The 22,903-nt window shown below is 40.0% G+C and overlaps 1 protein-coding gene across 1 annotated transcript; it reads left to right on the top strand.

The window, feature by feature from the left end:
- The first annotated feature begins 4,191 nt into the window (after nucleotides 1-4,191).
- Nucleotides 4,192-21,715, top strand: EPHX4 (epoxide hydrolase 4). The gene is made up of 7 exons (XM_050900684.1): nucleotides 4,192-4,434; nucleotides 7,177-7,262; nucleotides 10,745-10,902; nucleotides 12,963-13,091; nucleotides 15,160-15,263; nucleotides 16,212-16,360; nucleotides 20,794-21,715. The coding sequence occupies exons 1-7, from the start codon at nucleotides 4,192-4,194 to the stop codon at nucleotides 21,026-21,028; spliced, it is 1,104 nt and encodes a 367-aa protein (XP_050756641.1). The 3' UTR covers nucleotides 21,029-21,715.
- Nucleotides 21,716-22,903: the final 1,188 nt, after the last annotated feature.

The raw sequence follows: 22,903 nt of genomic DNA, 5'->3' as shown, positions 1-22,903 counted from the left end.
TCATTTGTAGTTTATACATCATTAATAGCTATTTGTCCTGCAATAAAATATTACAGTTCACATTCAGGACTCCTGACCTTACTGTCATCTGGACATACTTCCTGACTGGGTTAATGCAAGCTCAAAATCTCTTGCTTTGGAAATAAGAGGTGACAGAGTGAAGGGCAAGAATTTATTCTCTGCATTTCATCCCTTCTATATAACTATATGGGCACTGCTAATGGTATGAACTGGTACTTTTGCCCCTTCAAAAACTAATTCCAGCTTCCATGACTCTATACTGTCATGATGACTTAAAGTCACAATGTCAGTGCTGCTAACGCTAATCTGATAAACCCTTTATTTGCAACCTACAAGTCAGTTAAAGACGGTAATCAGTTCCTACCTCCAGACAGAAGGCTGAGTTCGGAGGAAAGGGAGATGGCTTCCAAATGTACGTGAGTAGCAAGCCTATGATTGTGTTTGCCCAAAGCTGTTACTACACTCAAGGAAGCAGGAATACCACTTGTGTAGATACACCCTGGAAAAAATAAGCTGCTTAAATAGACTAAGTATTGTTAGTTACCTAACAGTTAAAATGTGTACTAAGTTCTGTTACGCCGTTAATTTACCTTGATAATTTGTGAAAATAGCTGCACTAATGTGTCATTTTTATACTTGTGTCTGCACTAGTAGATTGTATTTACACATAAGTGAAGGGTAAGATAGTTAAAAGCTTTAAAAAGTTCCTCTGTCACTAATAAATGGAATATGTTAAATATTTTACTATAAACTATGAGTTGGTCAGGCTGGAGGCAGAGTCAGTGATGTGCAAAGTTGTCCTCTTTTGTCTCTCGGAGAAATGGGATTAGTTGAACTGACAAAAGATAAGCAGGCAGATGGCACATTATGGAGGGCAAATCACACTGTCAAAGCACGTAAGACAATCTGCCCTGGGGTTGGTTTGGCTTGGCAACCATTAGAACAATAATTTAGAGCAGAAGATGAGAAAAGCAAAATATAAGGAAGACAGAAAAATCATTGCTGGGGTTCTCAATTTTTCTTATTCATATGAGATACACAGAAGATTCTAAGCTTTCTTCTGGAAAATGCGTGGAAGGTATTTGCCTTGTACAAACAGGTTTGCCACACATATGTAGACAGCACGGTCCTAGAGTACAAAGAAAGTGTTCCGCAATAGAAGAGGAATTCCACCGCTTCCTTGGCAAACAGGACAGCTAAGGTAGCGCAGCTGGAGGAGCCCAGAAATGCTGAGCTAGGGTGTGCAGCAATTTCATTGCGCAAAAGCTGCTCAGAACTGCTAGGTCCCCAGCACTATCTTCTTCCCAGCTCTGATACTGGATCCATATCTAATATCTGAAGATGACCTAGCTAAACTCCACAGGAAAAAGGTTTGTATAATTTAGAAGTTCGACATAAAACTACCCAGGTAGTTAGTGATGTATAAACTAAAAATAGACTTAGTTCTATTCTTGTGAAAAAATTAGCTCTGCTGTTTGTGCAAGAAATATGACATAGCTTGGCCAAATACCTGCTTATAAGGCACATCACGGTTCCATCTTTAATCCTTCTTGTATTCCAGATGGCTACAATCATTTTGTGAATGCTGTGTCTAACCCGTTGCTGGGCATTCATCAACCTTTCTTTAGAGGTAAGTGGAAGCTTGTGGTCAACTCTAGGATTTCCAACCTTGGTTTTCCAATTTTCTTAGGGGACATTTTCTACTAATTCATTCTGATTCCTGGTTTGTTAAGGAATTTGATGAGTACTGTGACATAAACAACAACGCAGGTTGCTTTGCTCCTGCCAAACTTTCTAATTTATCTAACTGGGTCACTGGTTTACTGAGGTGCACTTCAGGGAAAATCCTGCTGCAGCTAGTCTGATATTGAGAAGCTGCAAAGGCTTCTTCCCTACAAAAAAGGTTATTAGCACAAAGTCTGATGCATAAAAAATTAGCTATATGCTAATCCTAGGGTTGGCGGTATGAGTAATCTGAGCATGGACGAAGGCTCAGGCTTGGTAGGCATGATTCATATAATCCTACGGGAGTCTGCAGAGGTTAATGTCTTAACTGAATCACCAGCTTCTGATATTGTTCCTTCTCTTCTTGCCTAAGAGAAGGAAGGAGCCTTAAACAGCCTAGCAGCCTGATAAAGCTCCTGACCTTAAGTTTGTAGGGCTCACATTCAGACAATGAGCAGAGATTGTGAACAGCATGATTCAGCGTTGTCAGCTGATGTGGGTTGCTGATATTTCATTCGTGTTATTGATAAGAGGAAGCTAGGCAGCTTTTTACAGCTACTTGAAGATGTTATCTTTCGTAGTAAAAAATAAATTCAGATAATGGTTTTGTATCTTATTTAAACTTTTAAATGCATGAAAATGCAGTAATGGGCAATTCTTCATAACATTCCTTTCTGCTGCTTAAGTTTTTTATTTGATTTTTAAAAAAAGTAGAATTTTGAACTTGTTGAAACCATCATTAATTCTGTCACTGCCTTCAACGGGACTAGGATTCAGCATCAGTGTCTATATTTATAAGTCTGAATTTAGAATAAGTAGGAGAAAGCATTTGGTATGGTACAGACAAAAATTGCGTACAAGCTGTGTTCCATGCATAGTGAAAAACGATATATATTCCATCTGCATACAAGCTTATTCAATTTGTTTTTTTAAAATAGCTCATTAAATTACATATCTTAGGGTTAACAGATGCATGGTGCCAGCTTCTACTTGCACTGCTGGACAGAGCAAAAAAAATTGCTTGGAAGCTAAGTTCTAATCCTCCAAACTCACCTGGACCAGGAACAAATTTTGGCCTTCATCAAATTCAAGTAAAATTTGGCAGCCTCCCCCCCCCCCCCCCCCCGCCCAAAGGCAGGCAGTTGCACATAGGCCTACGTTATTAGCTGTGACTCTCGTGGCCTGTACAAGTCTTGAACCTGCCTACACCCTCTAGTCTAAGAAGCAAGGGGTTTAGATCAAGGAGTAAAGGCGAGCAGGCTGTGCAGTGAGTTGGATCAGGACTTGTCAGGATTTGACATGCAAGCTCAATTCTACTTTTCTTGTAGTCAGCAACTACTATTTTGTTATCTCCCAGAACTAATAAACTGTAATTTTTCATAACCTGCATTTTTATAACCTGTAAAATCAATTGCTTAATATAGGTACGCTTTTTCTTACAATTTTGGATTACACGAACCATTCTGATTCTAAATTACCCTTTACCCTGCATATCAGTAGGTTAATACCAGATAGGTGCTGACTGGAGCCTTTCTTCTTCTCCCAGCATCTGTGGCCTCATATGTGACTGTGACTCCTTGGCTTGTGCGTGTAGCAATTTACAACTAATGGACAGGCATAAGATTGTTCAGCTTCTAACATCAGCCTTGGGTGGCTGAGATCTCAGTACTATATTAACTCTGATGGAGTTAGTAATGATGATCCAACTTCCTCTACTAGCAAATTTCTCTATTAGAATAAGTTAAGTTTAAAAAATAAAAAATTCTGGCACTGGAGCTCAGAATTTGTATCTTTTTAAGAAATATTCATTACTAATAGCATGCGATAACGCAAACTGTAATACATTTACAAAACCATCTTTAAATGGGTAATAGTGAAGCACCAGTGAAAGAATGTAGAGTCTTGAAAAATACTAAATTGCAACCACACAGCCACATACTTGTATGCTTCCTTTCACACGTAAATAAGGTAAGTGCGATCAAGTACGTGATCAGAGCAGGCAAGCAATCGCCTGCAAGGACCTCTGGCAGGCACCCGAGGTGAGGCTGTCCCGCGTAGCCCAGACGCACTTTTCGCAATGCCATTTCGAGTGAGTTTCGGTGTATCTGGCAGTCCTGTCGGAGCCCGCCGCTGAGAGCCGCGCTCCTTTGCTCCGGGCGCGGCTTCGCCTTATCTCACTGCGAAATACTCGGGGGGAAGAGCCCCCGGTGGCCGAGCTGGTGGGCGCACCCCCGCCCACAGCGCCGTCGCCCCCGCCGTGCTGCCCGGGGCCTAGCGAGCCCGGGCCGCGGCAGCCGGGCGGGGCGGGCGGCGCTGTGCCCGGCGGCGGCGCGGGGCGAGGGCCGCGGGGGGCCGCGGGGCGGGCGCGCCGCCGCTCCCGGTGCCTCCGCTCGGGCGGCTCCTGGCGGCGGCGGCGCTCCCAGCCCCTCCGGGCGGCGGGGCCCGATGGCGAGACCCGGCGCTGCGTGCCCACCGCCCGCCCGCCGGGTGATGGTGGCCGCCCGGGCGCTGCTCTTCTGGGCGCTGGTGTACAGCTACTGCGGGGTGTGCGCCTGCATCGCCGGGCTGCGGCTGCTCTGGAGCATCGGCCGGCGGCCGGGCGAGACCTTCCGCTGGGTGGTGCGGGAGAACCCCCCCGCCTGCCTCAACGACCCCTCCCTGGGCACCCACTGCTACGTCCGGATCAAGGTGAGGGTGAGGGCGGGGGGAGCGGGCCCCGCCGCGCGCACACGCACCCCTGCCTGCCTGCCCTCCTGTGCATGCGTGTGCACGGGCACCGTGCGTGCTCTCCTTTGCATGCTCGCACACCTGCGCGCATAGGTGCGCCTGCCTCCGCTGCCCCCTGGAAGCGGTGCCGGGCTCGGCCGGGCTCGCTGGGGGGGCCGCAGGCCGGGCCCGGCCCGGCCCGGCTGCCCTGGGAGGAAGCGGTGCCCGGCCGGTCGGGGCGCAGGGCCCTCGGCGGGGGGCTCGGTGAGCAGGAGAGGCGCTCGCCGGGCCCGGGTCTCTCGCAACCCGCGTGCGGGTGCGTGCCCCGTCGCTCCCCGCACCCTCCTCCGCTCTCTCTGTTACTTACGGTTTGCCCGGTTGCACCTGGGAGCTCCTTCCGTGCATCAGGGTCGCAGGGAAGATGTGGAGTAAAAAGATAAGCCCTGTCCCTAAGGTTGTACAGTTAAAGCCACCAGTCAATTTTTATGCTTGTCTCAGATCTCTACCTGTGATTTGCTCCTCTGCCAAATGCTCTAAATGAAGTTGTATGAGCTTGGTTTCTTTTGTAGTTATAGGTGAGCAAAGAATGCACGGCAAATTTTGTCAAGTGTTATTTTTAATAAAATAAGCACAAAGATCTCGGTTCTCGGGGATCTGTGCAGACGGTTTTGTGCCAGGCAGTGCTAATATAAATTATTGAGCCTCTCAGTTTCTCATGATTCACTTGTTTTCTAACATCATTAGGAGGCATGTGTGTGCTTTTTTACTCATATGCCACATTCTTTTTTCCTATAGCACCAAACAGTAAATGAATGGGTTGCTGGGAAGTGAGGGGTATGCCAGTAATAAAAGAGCATTTGGGGGCAAAGCGAATTGCTGTCAATATGACAGTCTATCACTCATTTCAGGAAATACGAAACTCTTGCTGTTGGATAACAGACTAATGTGTTGCTTTCCAAACGCATGTATCCTACAGATCTGTACAGATTTCAACAAAACAAAGAAAAAAGTCTGTTTCAGAAAAGATGGTAACATCCTAGGTCTGTTTTGGGGGGCAGAAAAAAAGGGGACAGAAAGGAGCAACTGAAAAGGTAGAGGATGGGCTTAGTCTGGGGCATATGACATTTGAACTGCTGCTGTACAAGCGGTGATTGAATTTGTATGAGTAAAGGGGATGTCCTTAAAAGCAATAAATAGATTAAAATAAAAACATTGAGAGTAAATCCCTAGAGAACACTAACTGAAAGCAGCAGGATGGAGAAGGGCTTACCCACTACTCAGGAAACTGAGAGGAGAAACTGTGGAAGGAAACTGAGAAACTTCTACTTCTTAAAATATAAAACAATCAAAGGTAGAGTGATATGGAGAATGGTGAAGATGATGTAATGGCCCTAAAATTTACTAGGAATTTACTTTTACCTCTAGGGACTTCACCTTCATTGGCATCCCAGAGGAGAAATATCAGTGTAATTTTGGGCAGAACTGAGCAAAAGTCCCTATTATATCCATAGTGAGTATAAAAACCCCAGCTGTTCCCTCTTCAGAGCCCTTTCAAGAATTAAGATGTAAGTTAATGGTTTTGTAGCTGGTTAGTGACTTAGCAGTGCCAAGGTAGCTCAAAGAATTTGAAGCATCTCTGGCAAGAAACACTTTTTGTATGCATTTGTGATCCTTAGCCTGATATAAGCTCTTAATGTACAGCAAAAGCATGGGGTTTTTCTTCCCTTTTTGAAATAGCAGAGACAGTGCAGGCTCTGACATTTGTTCGGGAGCTGTGCAATCTTTCTTCCTGCAGTTTCCTTCACATGACTTCTAAACAGCATGTTGTATTTTGTGAGCTAACTCTTTCCCAACTTCTGTATCCACTTCTGTGCCAGAATTCAGTAAACCCTCTAGCTCATAATTTCAGCTTATTTAAATTCTACTAGATTTGACCTTGAGTTAGCGTAAGCTTGTGTACATCCATTCATTTCAATGGCATTTCAGTGTTCAGCCTCTCCGCTGCTAACAGTAAGTAACTTCCCTCTGGTAATACTCATAAGACCCATTTTCTTAAAAGGTGCATCAGAAATAGCGACTATAGACAGGGCAGAAAGAAGATTATAACATTAAGGCTTTCTTTTCTGAAGCGAGTCTGAAACCTTGAACAGTAAAAACGAGCAAAACCCACTGGCTTTCTAGTTACTTCATTTTGATTGCTTTTGGTTCTTCAGAATCTATGCAGTCCTTTATTGTGCTGGAATGCAATGTGATGGTTTTAAGTAGTTGCATAATCTTACAAACTAACTGAAAGATTGAAATATACTGTGTCTTAAAGGCTTTCCCTAAAGCACATGACTGGTGTCTGTGTGAAAGCAAGGTGCTAACTTCGACAATAATCTGCATTTCCTAGTCACTCTGCCAGGCGGGTGCTCTTTCAGAAACGTTAGTATGCTCATGGCTGAACTGGCACGTAGTCAATATAGCCTGACATGTATTAAAGATGGTCCTCCCTGGAAGAAGCTGTGGCAGCCGGGGTGTGGGATACTCAGCATTGCCGGGGTGTAGCAGATACCTGATCTCAGAATCGCAGAAGACTTCAGCTTCAAAAACTGACAATTTGATATTTCTTTTCAGGGGCAATATAGTTTCTTAGAATATTGTCTGAAACCATATTCATTCTCAAATCCCAGTATAGCAGTTCTATGCAGCAATAAAAACACACTTCTTTTTCTCTTGTTTTAGGATTCAGGGTTAAGATTCCACTATGTGGCTGCCGGAGAAAGGGGTAAACCACTCATGCTGCTGCTTCATGGCTTTCCAGAATTCTGGTAAAACTCCCTGCGTGCTTTTCTTGTATAAAAGAGGCTGCTTAAGATACCTGAGAGTGATCATCTCAGCTTAAGTATCCCCAGTGTGATTGGTTTTATGTATCTATGAGTACTAACTAATGGCATAAAGTTTTAGTAGGGAACAAACCATTGAAACATTTTTTAACTGCAGCATCCACAAAAAATTCCTGCAGCCTGACGCAAACCAACCATCTTCTTTGCATTGTCAATCTATTTTTCCCCAAGTATGCACACTTGATTTCAAACTTTGGGGAAGAACTGCTCATTTTTAATGAATTTCCCGTTTGGATAATGTTTGTAGTATATGGCTAAACTTACGAATGATAGCAGAGGGTGTTAAAATAAGGATCCATTATATGTGAAGTGCAATATAGATTGCTGCATTTATTAAAAATACTATACATTAATTTTTAACTGGGGGAGGGGAAGAAGAAATATGAGTTCTATAGGCTATTGTGCAGCCTAATTTCAGAATGCTACTCAGGGAAAAAGGTTCTATTATTAGTTCATCACAAGATGAATGATGAATGATGACTCAAACCCAATCCTAAATGTTTGTTTATAACAATGAAAAGCAGTCATGTGTCTAATGATTTAACCAAATTGCTCAGGCTGTCATTGCCAGGTTTAACTAGTGAAGCACGGCTTACAGAACTTGCCCCGAAAAAACAATAAGAGAATAGGGGAAGTGGTAATGCCAGTAATTCAGCAAGTTAAACGATCCTTTTCCTTTCTAAACTCAGATACGGAGCTAGGGTCCACTGTTGGAACTGTGATCTTTCAAGCTGGACTCAGGTCATACCATGATAAATTGACCCAGGTAAAACAGAGGTCAGTTCTCTTCCCTTAGTAATTTCCTATAGATACTAACAGCCTTGAGGATGATGGTAGAAAGTCATATTTAAGATAAATTTCAAAGAAGTAGATTGTTCTAATAATAAATTGCTATCTAAAAGGATTAAAACTGTGAACTTTGATTAAAACGACAGATGGGGGTGCATATTCTATGCAAACATTATGCATACCTTGCATAACGCATATTCTAACACAGTAAGATAGCTGAGACTACAGCTGATTTCCCCTACAGTGGGAATAATAATGGAAAATTTAGCATTTTATATACATATTCTACTGAGATCCGGTATATTATTTTCAAAAAGCAGAAAGCCATTCTTACAGTTTAGAATGGTGAGTCATGCTTTAAGTGATAGTTAACGTATTAGCTGACCATTCAAAAGGAATGAATAAGAAACTGTTACATAGGTCACTGCGACCACTAATAGCATAGTTTATATAACTGTTTTTAAAAAGAAGACTACATGCCAATAGTCTATAAAAAAAGTCACTCTACCAATACTGATGTTGGTTTGTTAATTCAATCAGTGAAGAATTTTTTATGCAAGAATAGAGATTGTGCTGAGAGCACAAGATAAAACAATCACAATTTAAGAGCTATTTAAAGCAGCATCAAATTTGTATCGTTTGGCTAGCAAAAAAAAAAAAACAAACGGATATGATTCACAGTTACAATTCTTAATTGTAACAAAACCTCTGCCTTCAAATGTTTCAGGGTTATAAGTAGGACAACTATAACCAGACAATACTGACCTTAGTGAGTGATTAAGAATGTCTGAAGATGGAAGATCACTTAAGAATATAATGCACCAGAGCCATTAAGTGCTTTAGATGCGTAAGAACTTGAAAATCAATACCAATGTTGTGGAAAGACAATAATAAAATATTTTAAATTGGGCATAGTGTGTTGAGACAGCTGGGTACCTATAAGACTTGTGTGTGAGCTGCTAAATTTTGTACTAGCTGCCTTTCAGAAATAGTGATCAGAAAGTCACAAAATAGTTTCCATAATTCAACCTTATGAACATGAAAGCATTTACCAACATTTCCAAATTCTGCTTGCAAAGCAGTTGTCCAGTAGTTGCATTTCATATGTGGTAAAAGAATTTCTTTGAATGTAAAACCTACCCATTTGGTAGGTCAGACATCTGGTGATTGATGGACTGTTGTGAATACAGAAGATGAGGATAGCAAGTAGACATTTTCTGAAAAAAATAGTTTATTTATTTATTTATGGGCCTCTTTGTTTCTTTTTACTGAAGTATATAGGATAGCTGCAACAGTTACCATGGCAAATTCAGCTTCCAAGTCATTGTATAATGCCTTTAAAAATTTCATTCCTGGAGATCTCAGCTAAATCTTGTATTTGCATTATATGGCACTGAAATGAAAAGGTTCTGACTGTTCTGTTTATATGAATACAAATTTCTGTAATTAATGAGTGTTACTGTAATATTACTTATGTTCAAAGTCCCTAATAGGCTGGAGGCAAAGCTAAAGTGGAAGAGCCAATGGTCTGATATAGACACTGTTTGAATTAAGGTAGAATTCTGTGCATTGCTCTTACGATCGCTGATGATCCAAATGTTATATATCATTTATCTGAGACTGGTGAAACAAGAGCAGAAGTAAAAGCTAGATCCTAGCACAGAGGGGTCCAACCATTATTATATATGGCTAGAAGGATCATGTTTTGCGTCTATCTTTCTATTACAGTATAAGATAAGGCCACGTCTGTCTCGGTACTGGCTATTCTGAAATTTATTTGGTTTCAGTAACAGCTGAAGGGCAGGTAGTTCTTGCAGGATGAGACCCACCATTTTCTTGTTATTTTTGCTTCATAACACACATCTAGTCACTACATACTATTACAGAATGAGGAATAGCCCAGGCCTTTGCCCGAGTTCTTAATTTTGTATGTCTTTTAATGTCATGTTACCACTTTTCCATAGAAACACAAGCAATGAAAGACTTTGTGTAGTACCAACACGTTGAGAGATTGTTCTGGAACAATTCTGGTAGTATAGAGACACAGGTGAAAGTGTACATAATATAATATAAACTTCACCAAGTTAATTCGTTATTAATTGTATTTCTTTCTTTGGTTTATTTAGTGTATGAATTATCTGACATTCCTTTTCTGAAAAGAAAAAAAAAGCAAACATGCCTTGAGGCATGTTTCCCTGCTCCATCAAAATGTGCATGTGAGCAAGCCAGGGAGAAGAGAAAGCTTTTCAGACCTAACTTTTTTGATGATACTATGGTTCCAAGGATAAAACAGAATAGTCCTCTGCGTGCTCTGGTTTATGCCTGCTTCCTTTGCAGCAAAGGGACCATACCAGACTCCAGGAACTGTTGAAACACCCAGGCTCTGGCCGTGCCCCCTTTCTGGCAGCTACACTTCCTTACTGGGGAGTTCAAGAAGGGAGCACAAAACTACTATAGCCATGAAGGACCATCAGCGTACCACAGAAAGAAAACAGAATCTCATTGCAAACAAAGCCATGCTAATTTACCCTCAACTATTTGGGAGCAAAAGCATTGAGTGCATTTTGGTATTGTACTGCTTGACCTTGTAACTCCAACTTTTTTTTCCCCTTTGTTAGGTATTCTTGGCGCCATCAATTGCGGGAATTTAAAAGTGAATATCGAGTGGTGGCCCTGGATTTGAGAGGTTATGGAGAAACAGATGCTCCTTCTCACAAAGAAAATTACAAGTTAGATTGCCTCATAACAGATATAAAGGATATTTTGGAATCTCTAGGTGCGTTAGTAGAAGACAAACTACTCAGCTCATAGATGACTTGATTTTCTGGAAAAAAACCATAAAGATCTAGCATTGATTTTTTAAAAAACTGCGTTCTCTTTAATATATACACATTACAGATATGTATAGATATAAATCTAAGGATACTCGTATTTTATGGACTATTAATGAAAAAGGTTTATTTTCTAATTATGATGTGTATGTCATTATAAACAATACGTGAAGATGATTTTCCATCATGAGTTTAAAAAAAAGTCTTCCCTCTGTGCTGTGAAATCCAGCAGTACAAACCTATGGTCTTTTTCCCTAAGAAGGTCTTCGCTTACTCCTAACCATTGCACTTAGTGGATAATGCTCTGAATTAGAGTCTAATAGCACTTGTAGACCAAAGAATTTAAATCAGGTGATATTTTTCTTGCACAAACAAGACAGAATAAATATTGTGGGCTTTAGAAAGATGATGACAGTACATCTGCTGTATTAAAAAAAAAAATCCCAAAATACTACTCCTGCACAGTAGTCAGTTCTCAAGAGCTGAATCACTCTGTCTTATAAAACAGTGAGAAGAACAGAAGGGAGAGCAAGGGACACATTGCTCCCTGTGGCAAATACACGGTGTAACGGTCTAGAGCTGAAGCGAGTCTGCAAAATTTGCCCCTCCAGTTCAGTTTGAAGCGTAGCTGTTCTGGCGATAAATTGTAACACCTAGCAAAGGGTATTTCCCTTCCATACCAATAGCAAGACAAGGAATTAGACTGTCATTTTCTGAATCATTTCAATTCCCTGGATACTCTAGGGACAGTGAAACAACTTACTGCATTTCACATGAAGAAATAGTAAAGCAGTCATTCCAGTTCTAAGGTTTGAATTTAGGATTTGCTTTGCTTGTGATGTTTGAATATTGTCAAAAGATTGGGCAGGCAGTCCCCACGCTGTGTTTACATTTTCCAACCTTTGCTGATTGTGTTAATCTCCATGGTAATGCCATGGTTATGCTTCAGAAGTGCTCTCATCATAATTCAATTTCATAGGGATTTAAAAATTTTTGGAAGAAGTATTTCTGAGGCTTGTTATCTTTGTTTGTTCTAACCCCACATTAAATTCTTTTGGAGAACTTGATTATATCAGAAGTGCTCCAAAAGATTTCTATTCAAAAGGGGTTATAAGGTGCTTTGACAACTGTGTCCAAATTTATGTCAGAATTCTAAACAGTTTGGCTTTTATACATTTCATTTGTAGTGTATGTGCTGAGCATTACAGTCCTCAATGAGGAGGGTGATGGTAGCTGACACTACGGTATGTATTCCAGCAGTGGTTAAAGGAGGAATGGTTAGGCTTTCAAAAACTCAGTCATGATTTTTCTCCCCCCTTTTATTGCTGTTAAATTACCATTTTTATCAATGGAAGAATAAGTACGAGAATGCCGAGAACTTTAAAAATTGCCATCAAAACAGCATATGGAGAAAAGCTACGGGCCAACTAAGTATATAAATGTGTGTATTTATGTGTGTGTGTATATATATGCTATACATGGCTATTAAGCATAATGCCCACTTTTTGCGTAATGATGATGTTCAGTGCTTAGATAACCTCCCATATTCAGAGAAATTCATAAGGATTAGTTTTGTTCAGGAGAGGCTCAGGAGATTGCTCAGTCTTTCTGTCTGCAGTTTCAAATTCCAAACTCCCTAAACATGACAAACGTACTTGCATTATAATGACTGCAAGTTGAATTGTGTATCTGGCCCTACATTGGCCAAGATGTGAACAGCGTGGCCATTTGGATACCGAGTGACTTCAGTTTGACATTGAGGTAGTATAATTAAAGTGTAATTGAAGTCCAATTAAATAATTTTAAGTATTTGTTAGTTTTTTAACTGTAATAGTACACTATTTTTTCTGGCCATTAGTAATGGAAGCAGTGCAGTATTAAATAGTTACATTAATAAATGTGCTGGACCACCTGTTTTGCCCAATAATGATTTTATTGCATGTGATAATTTGTATGGATACAAATTCCACTGAAATAAAAGCACAAATCTGTGTTTATGTGGTAGGATACAACAAGTGTGTGTTGATTGGCCATGACTGGGGAGGAATGATCGCTTGGTTAGTGGCTATATGTTACCCTGAAGTGGTGACTAAGCTGATTGTGGTTAATTTCCCTCATCCTTCTGTGCTTACAGGTGAGTTTTATAGTAGTCTTTGTTAATCCAGAGTATCTGCATTTTCATTATGATTGTGTTTGCTTTGAGGTTGCTAAAGAAGAACCACCTACTTGCCCCTTTAGATGTTCAGTAGATAAGTTGCTAGTACTCAGTGCCTCTCACAATCTGGGCTGTATTTAATGAAGCAGTAAGGTATCAAGTATTTGACTTTTGGAAATAATTTATTGTAGGAAGTGGGAGTGCTTGCAACCAAACTTACTGATGTTTTTCTTAATCCTTGAAGGTCCACAAACATAATTTTCATATACATGAATCTGTTTTATACCACTTTGGCAGGATAAAATTCCCTGAAGAGGGGTGTATATTGCATTACACCTAGGTTGAGGCCTCACTGCATTATTAAATCTGCATAAAACAGCCTTTGTATAAATGTGACTCAGACAGTAGAATTTAATCCTGATTTAGGTGACAAGTGACAATTTATGATTTGCTGCAATATTCATTGGAACAAGACAGCCTTTCCAGGCTACTTACTAGAGGCTCAGGAATGTACTAGTAGTGAGCTGAAACAAGGATTTAGGTGCACTGGCAGCATTTGTTGCGTGATAGGCTTTGAGCTTGTCTACTGCCCAGAATTACAAAACATTTCATAGGGATTAGATCAACATTCAGTAATTAAAATGAAAGTAGTATCTCACTAATTTTAATTTCTTCAGTTGCTGACCTTACCCTATTTCCATTTAAAAAGTCACCCCATTTCCCCAGAAATAGTTAAGAATATTCAGTGCAGCTTTAATTTTCATTTCAGTTGAATGTAAATCTGACCTTACACCACCGTGGAATCAGAACCATTCACACATGTTCTCACAGTGTTCTTGGGCACCTTTCTAAGATACTAAAGAACATTTTGCCAGGTAGTTAAGCTTCACTTACCCAAGGAGAGGTCTGTTCACCACCACCTGAGCAAGCAGGAGTTTTTGCAGTATTTTCACTGAGAGCGGGAGCCAGGCTGTATAGAAGACAAATACATTTTATTATAGTATTTCTTAGTATTTGTTTGCATATTTGTTAAAGTACAAAATCTGTTCTGTAGCTTGATAAAATCTCCCTGGATCTAATTTGTTCTACTGTGGATTAAATTAAAATACACAATTTATCAGTTGTGCAGAAAAGTAAAGTGAGCAGTGTTGATGATGGTCCATCAAGGAAAAATATAATGGGTGATACAATTTAAGAATGTATAAGATATGAAAGCGTAGAAGATAGCTGACACTTCAATTTACTTTGTTTTAAAACCCATTTTTATTCACTGTCAGAATTAATATTTCAGAGAGCTCTCCTATGTTGGGAGTGCAATTTTGCCTTCCTGAATTTGCATCTGTAAAGGATAAGTTCTAGACTTCCTAGTACCTGCATACATTCTGTGCTTGCTTTGAGGAAGTTAGATATTTGAATGTCAGTGTTGGCTCTTGCAACTCATTGGAGACACAAAATTACAATTAAAAAAAAAAAAAGCAACTTTGGCTATATCATTTTCTTTTGTTACATATGCTCCAATGTCTTTAAAAAGTGACACTATGTAATCTTGATTACGGTTCTTGAAATTGCCAAGAAGACAACTGTTAGAAAAATTCTGTACTTTCGTGAACAGGATTGATGCTATCTTTAGAATGTAAGTGGATTATCATCTACAGATTTCTGTGCATCACATCTTTGATGAGAGAAATACTTCGACTTGTATTTATGCCTCTTATTCCACAGCTGAAAAAAATGCTTTGGACTAGCTACACAAATAGGTCTCTAAGTGAAAACCTATCACGCGATTAATCTCTCCAGTGTCACTGCCCTTACCTAATCTTTGGCAGGCTTCTGGTTTGCTGACTGTTTCTATTAACACATATAAAAGAAGTATGTTTTAATGGCCACATCATATACTTACTCCTGAAACAATAATCATCTTTTGTCACATAGCATGCTCTAATGTAATATTTTTAAAACATTCCTTTAAGTTTAAAAATTAGTAATATTAACAGTAATTTTGAGTCATCAGTTTTCATTTTTAATTCATGGGCATTTTTTGTTGCAGAATACATTCTACGACATCCATCACAATTGATTAAATCTGGTTACTACTTCTTTTTCCAAATGCCATGGTTTCCTGAATTCATGTTTACAGTAAATGATTTCAAGGTGAGCAAAATGAGTGCTCTTGTTTATATATTTAACTGTGAGCGATGGAAGAATTGCCACCTACGTTGATCCCTTCTGATGTAGTTATAATTACTGGAAAAAATACAGAGCTTTCTGATTTTTCTTCTTAAGTTTTATATATTTAGATAAAATAGGATGTAAGTACATAGAGTCTCTGAGATTAACTCTTGCTTTTGCATTTCTGGGAGGTGTTCGGGTACATACTTTTAACCTCCAGCACTACAGTGCATTACTCCGCCTAGGCAGTCAGCTGGTTTTACTTGTGCCCGTGCCAGTGGGACACATCTGGTGCCTGGGGAACTCCTCCTGACTTATCTGAAGCTCCTGAGTGCAGTGGGACAGCCTCTTATCCCTCAGAGCCTGCTACAGGGCAGCCAGCCTGGGAGTCTGGGCATCAAATTCAGCCAGTTGATTAATTCTGCCTGGGGAACCAACAAGGCCAACACCTTGTATAACCTTAAAAAAGAAGTATAAGCATATAGAAAGGGAAAAAGCAGCTGCAGGCATGCATCCTCCTACACACATACAGCCCAGCGCAGAGCTCCCAGTGCTGCACGCACACAGGGCACAGCAAGCTGGGGAGGTCCTGAAGCATTCTGCCTCCCGCCCTGTCAGCTGCTGGGGTCCATCCCAAAGAAAAGTACGTGCCTGTGCTTGCCTTTGCCTTCACAGGTGGCAGGTCAGGGTGCAGAACTCAGTAACTTGGTAATACTTGTATTTGCCTGTACTTGATTATTCTGAAGTAAGTTATACCAGAAATAAGTTTACCAGGTGCTTTACACATAGCTCTCTAAAAAAAGCATTTAAACCATTCATTAGACTTTAAACAATGTATAAATAGATTTTAGAAAGATGTGTTCTGTTGAAGGAGAGAAATCATATTTTCTAGCTATTTTACGTAGTAGCTTTTTATGCTTCCTTTTGTAGGTTCTGAAAAGTTTATTTACCAGCCAGGCCACTGGAATTGGAAGGAAAGGCTGCAGATTAACAGCAGAGGATATTGAGGCTTATCTCTATGTCTTTTCACAACCTGGAGCATTAACTGGACCCATTAACCACTACAGAAATATTTTCAGGTCAGTGTAACATTCTGAAACAAGGTAAAATATTCCAGAGACCCCTGGAGGCCAAAAATGTTATTGCATCTCCTGCCGCTAAAGTAGAAGGAGAAAAGGCAAATCTGTTTCTGAGTCTTGACAAGTAACAAATGCATTCAGTGTCAAGCAGTGTGATGCAAGGTGAATTGTATGAGGTATCCACACAAAACGGTGAAACAATTAGAGTGCAGATAAGGAAAATATTTGTTTCAGAATCTAATAAAGCAAAGACCCTTCCTCATTCTCTCAATCCATGGCAATCACAAAAATCCATCTCTAAATAATACTTACAAAATTTACATCAATTAATTGTTTGCATTACAGTTCATATTATCTAATAATAAGATCTATGAAGAGCTTATTAAATAATACTACTAGATAATGTGGCATCCAAGTATGTTACCCTCACTTGTAACTGTACAAAATCATGTCTGACTTAAATTCTATTGTGTTTGGGCTGTTTTTTTTAAAAGGTGGGGTAAGGTTTTTTGTAACTAAGCCTAAAACTAACCCTAACTCGTTTGTTTGTTTGTTTGTTTGTTTGTTTGTTTGTTCCTGCATTGGTCTCATCAGACTCACTGGCAGCAGTAAGCATGTATAGCAGGGAGCATGCATAGACTAAAACTGAGAGATAGTATCATAATAGGAAATATTTTTGCAAGCTTAATATTTATTTTATTTTCTTAAGTGGTTTTCTAACAGTTTTAATGTTCCTGGAAGGAGTTGGCTTGGCCTTAGAGACTGACGCCCCCTTTTTATATACCAAAAACTTAACAGGGCCAGAAGGTCTTTAACTCTGCATATACTCTACTTAGGACTTACAGCCCTAACTTGAAGACTATACCAAGAAGAGTGGGATTGAACTCTTTTTTCCTTTACTGCCTCCAGTCTTCAACACTGCTAAACCTCCTGCATGCTGCTCTAACACAAGACCAGCTTCCCAATATTCTTTAAAAATGACAATTCTCTTCCTTCCCTAAACTCAGACAGTAGATGTTTGAAGTAGATTAACTTTTCATTTTCCCTGGTCCAAATTTAGTGCCACCTTTACTGCTCTTTCTGTGCATTCCACGCTGTCACTGTCAGGAGAGCAGTCAGCAGGGAAGTACTGGGAGGAAAACAGGGATCTGAGCTAGGTGCTGTCTTGTACAGGCTAAGAGACAAAACTGGAACGAGAAAGTAGAGAGATGGTATATTTTCTTCTAAACAAGATAACACCAAGTACAGACACCAACGGGGAATAAATGAGATGGCTGTTCTGGTAACAGTGTACTTATTTAAAGCTATGCAGAGAGTGGTTGATGACATCAGCTGGGAAGTCCAAGGGCAACGGGGAGCTGTGCGGCTGCACGGCGGCTCCATGGCCCTGCAGCTGCACTGCAGGAGCCCCCAGGGTAGGGCTGATGAGGAGCTGGAGAGGCACGAGCGCCCTGAGCCTTGTTCCTTACATCTGCCGCAGCACCTTGCATTAGTGAGCGTGCACATTAACCAGATGCTTCTCTGACCATAACAGTGAAGTATCTGTGATAGCTGAATTGGTCTGGGATTCAGATGAGACGAATGTAAGAGTTGCATGTTTAAACTACTGTTTCAGGCCTTTTCAGGCTCAAAAAAAGCCTAGTATCAGTTATTAATTGGAAAGTATCTTCACAGCTATTAATTCCTCTGTGTGTGTGTATGTTTGTGCATTGTTTGCTTTATTTTTCTAATGAAAGTATACCTGTACTGAATTCAGAGAATATTATTTTAGGTGCTATCAGCCACAATGCAGCAGGCTTTGGACTGGAAGGAAAAGATTAGTCTTCACCTCATTCAGTTCTTGCCACCAATTCTGATGGTCGTACTTTATGGGATGTGAATCATTAAAACTGGATTGAAATTTTTACTTCCTCTCATATAAGCTATTAAGCAGCACTTAGATGCTCATGACTTGTATTCACCGTAACTCCCAGTGGGCTGGCACTGGTGACCTATGTGTTAAAGGGTTACAACTCATTGCTATCCACCTGGAGTTTCATTCTTCAGAGCTTCATTTTTCTGGAAAGTTATTTCCAAAGAGATGATTGAAATCACCTACTTCCGTCCATCACCAACACATCCTTGTGTAGATAGCACAGCAGTCGTTCCCTTCACTATACTGCAGATACAAACACTTTTGGAATAAAAATCATAAAGCTTTTGTATCATGCTTGGTTAAGAGAGATAGGTAAGCAGTTGAAGCTTGAATTTCTTCTGATAGGCAATTTTTTTAGAAAATGGGATTAGTTCTCTTAGAGCAGTTAGGAAGTACTTCACTGTTTGTTTACAGAAAAACTGTATAACAGTGCTGTATGAAGGTTTGAGTCTGTTTTTCAAAGACTTAAACTTCACGAGTGGAACTTCCCTTTCTAAATGTGAAATCTGCGTGTTAATCCTTGTTAAAGGAGATTTCTAGAAACTTGGGGCATGATATAATGTCCCATATTCCAGACTGAAAAGAAATACAGTGTATCTCATAGGCAATGAAAAATGACAGGTTGTTTATCTATGCATCATGCATAAAAAGCCCAGTAGAGTTTTCCTAAGTGAGGCTACAAATCTTGCAAGGCACTTAGACACAAAAGAAAAATAGTAAACCCTACAGTAGTGAAAAAATACACATCTAAATAGTGAAGAGATCCAGGGTACTGGATTTAAAAGGTAAAGAGATTATTCTAAATGTAGTGAATCAGATCATCAGATTATCAATTTTTAAAACTGATACTGTGAATAAGCTATGGTTCAGTGAGTGAAGTCAGGTTGTTTGCAAAATGAGATTTTAAATCCACTGCTACAAAAGCCATTTTAAGAATTTTCCTAATTCATCAATCAAAATGAAATTAAATTATTAAAGTGACCTTTTATTACTATTTCTTGATGTTATGTATAAGTAGAGAGGAAGAATGTCTTCAAAGTCTCCATTTCTTTGTCTTATTTTAAACTAATGCATGCCATTTTCTTTGTCTTTCCCTCTTTACAGAGCATAGTCTCTTAACTAACTCCTAAGTTTCAACCTAGCACTTAAGTATGTCATAAAAGTTTGTTCTGAAAATCTTTTTTATACATTACCGGTATAAAATAATCATGTTTGAGCATTAATATAATAAAGATTTGTATCTGATCAGATGGAATCTGTTTTGAATTGTATGTGGCTAAGATGAAGCAGTTCAAGCATAAATTAGATAAATTTTTCAGCATCTGTGAAATAGATGAGTTGGAATAAATTCTGGTGGGTTAATATGTTTTATGTTGAAATAGTCTTTCATTTCTAGCTACTTGTATCTTTCCTAATGTCTACCTTGAATGTGAGGAAATATTTATAAAATATTCCATTTTAAATAATTGTATTAAGAAAAAATAATAAATTTTAACTGAAAGTTTAAATAGGTTATTGTGATGGTATAATTTTTATTAACATTTTACTTTGTAAGGGCCTTTCTTCAAAGTATTTTGCAAATGTCTTATAATGCATTTATCGTTAAATGCTTTCTAGTCTGCCAAAGCTCTGGGTTGTGATGTTGCAGTTTTAAAGAGATTATGACTCCATGAAAAGCAAATTTTTTAAGGAACAGTTTTCTTTCGCTGCATACAAATGTAGGTAGGTAAGTCCAAGGCCTTCAAAAACATACTGTAGCTCTTTGTAAAGGGAACTCTGATGCACTTTGAATGTCAGCATGAATTTCATAGATGAGTGAATGTAAATGAATTCAGTTCAGCATTTCAGACATCGATGTTCTGTAGAGTATCTTTTTCTACAAATATTTTTATTTTTAGCTGTACTACATGATGTTTAATTTTGAGTAGGTCTGAAACACTCTAGCTGGTATCTTCCATAGCGTCCACAAATGGCAGCGTGCCATTTCCTGGACAACCATTTTTCGGTAAGGCAGTTTGGCTACTCAGGTAGCTAGATGCCTTGAACGCTGTAGTCTAAATGTGATTCAAAGCATCATATTTCATTAAAACCTACTTGCAGTAAATAGTGCAGGTTCAAAAATTTGCCATAGCATTCATCAACCAAGGGAAAGCCACTGACCTACAAAATTCTGGCTGTGTTGCTCCACATTGCCTTTTACAGAGATCATGGGGCTCCTGAGCTGTGCACCATGCTGAAGCATCACTCACATTCCAAAAATAAGACCTCTGTTGCAATCAACTGCTGATTACAGACATGTTACAGTAAAAGTGTCTTCTAACAATTTCACCATCCTTAAAAACAATTAAAAGACTTGGAGTCACAGGAGTGTTTTCTTGGTATTGTAGAAGATATCTTGGAACCTAGAAAGCTCACAATGAGATTCACTGTGTTGATTTCAAAAGCTAAGTCAACTGAAATCTGTCTTGGTGATTTTTTGTTAAAATAAGACCTAACTAAGTGTGTTTTATTCTTAAAGCTGCCTACCTCTGCAGCACCATGAAGTCATCATGCCAACCCTGCTGTTATGGGGAGAAAGAGATGCATTTATGGAAGTTGAGATGGCAGAAATTACACGGATTTATGTTAAAAATCATTTCAGATTAACTATTTTGTCTGAAGCCAGTCATTGGCTCCAGCAGGATCAACCTGACATAGTGAACAAGTTGATATGGACCTTTCTAAAGGAAGAGACAACAAGAAAAAGAGAATGACTGTTTGTACATGTTTTAAGGGGTCTACGTAAAAGCTCTTCAGATTTAAAAAGTAATTGTTATCAGGGCCATATTTCCAGCCTGCCTTCTATTTTGAGCTCTGTTAGAGAAAAGTGTTTTCAGTGTACTGTACATTTGGACACCAATGTTACTGCTAAAAGAAGAAGTATGAGAATATATGATACCAACATTGGTTTTACCTGTATACTTGTATTTTGCACATAAAAACACCTGCCTTAAGATATATATGTATTTGTACAGAAAGAAAATCATGGAAAGTTGCTTGGTTTTGTTTTCTCCCTTGCTTTACAGTCTCAATGTGTGGTGCCTTTCACAAATTTATAATGAAACAGTAGAGTGGTGCCATACTGAAGGAAGTCATGAGTTTTCATTCTAGATTCGCCTGAATTTTTTTAATGTATTTTACCATTAAACAGTAACTAACTCTTTTTATTATCTATATTTTAGCGTACTGAATGATTGAAAACTTTCTGGGCACATTTCTAGTCTTCAAGTGAATAATGATACGTATCTTGTATTGTTGAATGCAGCTGCTTTGTGCGATGTGTTTTTCTTTCTTGACTAAAAAATGGGAAACCTGTACACTCAACATGTCTGAACAAGAAGAATGGAAAATTAAGATATAACATGTATCAAATCCACTTCTGTCTAATAAAATGCAACTTACACTACTCCCTTTATCTGACTTGCTATGGAGAGATTTCTTACTGAAGCTAAGAACTGGGTTTGAATAGCTGAAGCGTCTTTCCACTGTGCAGCCCTCCTCATGCTATGATTGTTGCAGTTTCTTGGAAATAATGCCTCATTGTTGGCATTATCCTTCCTATGTTAGCAACTACTGTTCTTGTCTCCAAGAATTGCTGCCAAATTCCTGTGTTTATAGGAGGAAGAGACACAGTGATTCTGGAAACAGAGGGTAGAATTAACTTGCGTGTGATGGCAGGGGAGAAGAAAACTGGATGCTAACTACAAAGAAAAAAGCAGCACGAAACTTGAGTCCCCAAAAGAGGCAAGTCACCTGCCTATAGGGTTTCCAAAGGCTCCCTCCCCACCTGCAGAGCAAGCGTGGTGCCCTGGGAATAGGTGAGGATGAACGAGGACCCATCGGGGGAGGCACTGGAGCCATGTGAGCCCAAACCAACTCTCCACACCCGAGGAGAAGAGAGCTGACAGTTACTGGGGAGTCCCAACAAGTCCCAGACTGCCACGTTGTGTCATCTCTTTTGAGCCACGGTGTCCCACACAGGTACTTGGCGCAGCCCCTGCTGATGTCTCGCTCGGTGTAATCCTCGCAAGAAAGTGGACCGAGGGGTGCTATCAGCCGAGTGTTAGCTTGTGGCTGGCTATCTGCTTCCTTTCATGCAGTTCGCCAAATCCGAAGAAGAATCCCCTCAGTATCGTGATAATGGTTATCGATCTCGCCTTTTCCATCCGTGGCTGTCACCTGCTTTTCAAGGATAATTTTCCCCTGAATATTTTCAGCATTTATCAACTTAAATGGTTACAGGGTTCTTTTACGTAAAAGTTGGAAAGGCTCTTCCTTGTCTCAGAAGGGCGTTGTAGAGCGACTTTTATCACCTACGCAGCTGTTTAATTTCTTGGCAAGAAAGCCGGCGCTGGGGCGTACCGTTTTTCCTGAGGAGCACCGCTCGCTGGGACCTGCTGGCCACCGGCCCAGCCGCGGAGAGCTGCCCACCGGAGCTCTGGCTCGCGGGCCGGTGCTGCTGTTCTCTGCCAGAAGTGCGGCAGGTGGACATGTAACGAGCAATAATCCAAAGCCAGACTCTGCTTTTAAAAGAACCGGCGCTGCTGTCCCGGTCGGGGCAGGCACCGATTACGTCCGGTCGCGTTACT

This window comes from Gymnogyps californianus, chromosome 8, assembly GCF_018139145.2.
Source record: "Gymnogyps californianus isolate 813 chromosome 8, ASM1813914v2, whole genome shotgun sequence".
In the NCBI taxonomy this organism is placed as follows: Eukaryota; Metazoa; Chordata; class Aves; order Accipitriformes; family Cathartidae; genus Gymnogyps; species Gymnogyps californianus.
Note: the sequence above shows the minus strand (reverse complement) of the source record. Positions and strands in the feature narration are given on the sequence as shown.

What these genes read in the sequence shown, in the direction of transcription:
- EPHX4 (XM_050900684.1), top strand. Translation starts at nt 4,192, where the DNA reads ATGGCGAGACCCGGCGCTGCGTGCCCACCGCCCGCCCGCCGGGTGATG. An exon ending in ACTGCTACGTCCGGATCAAG is followed by an intron (nt 4,435 to 7,176) that starts GTGAGGGTGAGG and finishes CTCTTGTTTTAG; the next exon opens with GATTCAGGGTTAAGATTCCA. An exon ending in CACTACAGAAATATTTTCAG is followed by an intron (nt 16,361 to 20,793) that starts GTCAGTGTAACA and finishes TTATTCTTAAAG; the next exon opens with CTGCCTACCTCTGCAGCACC.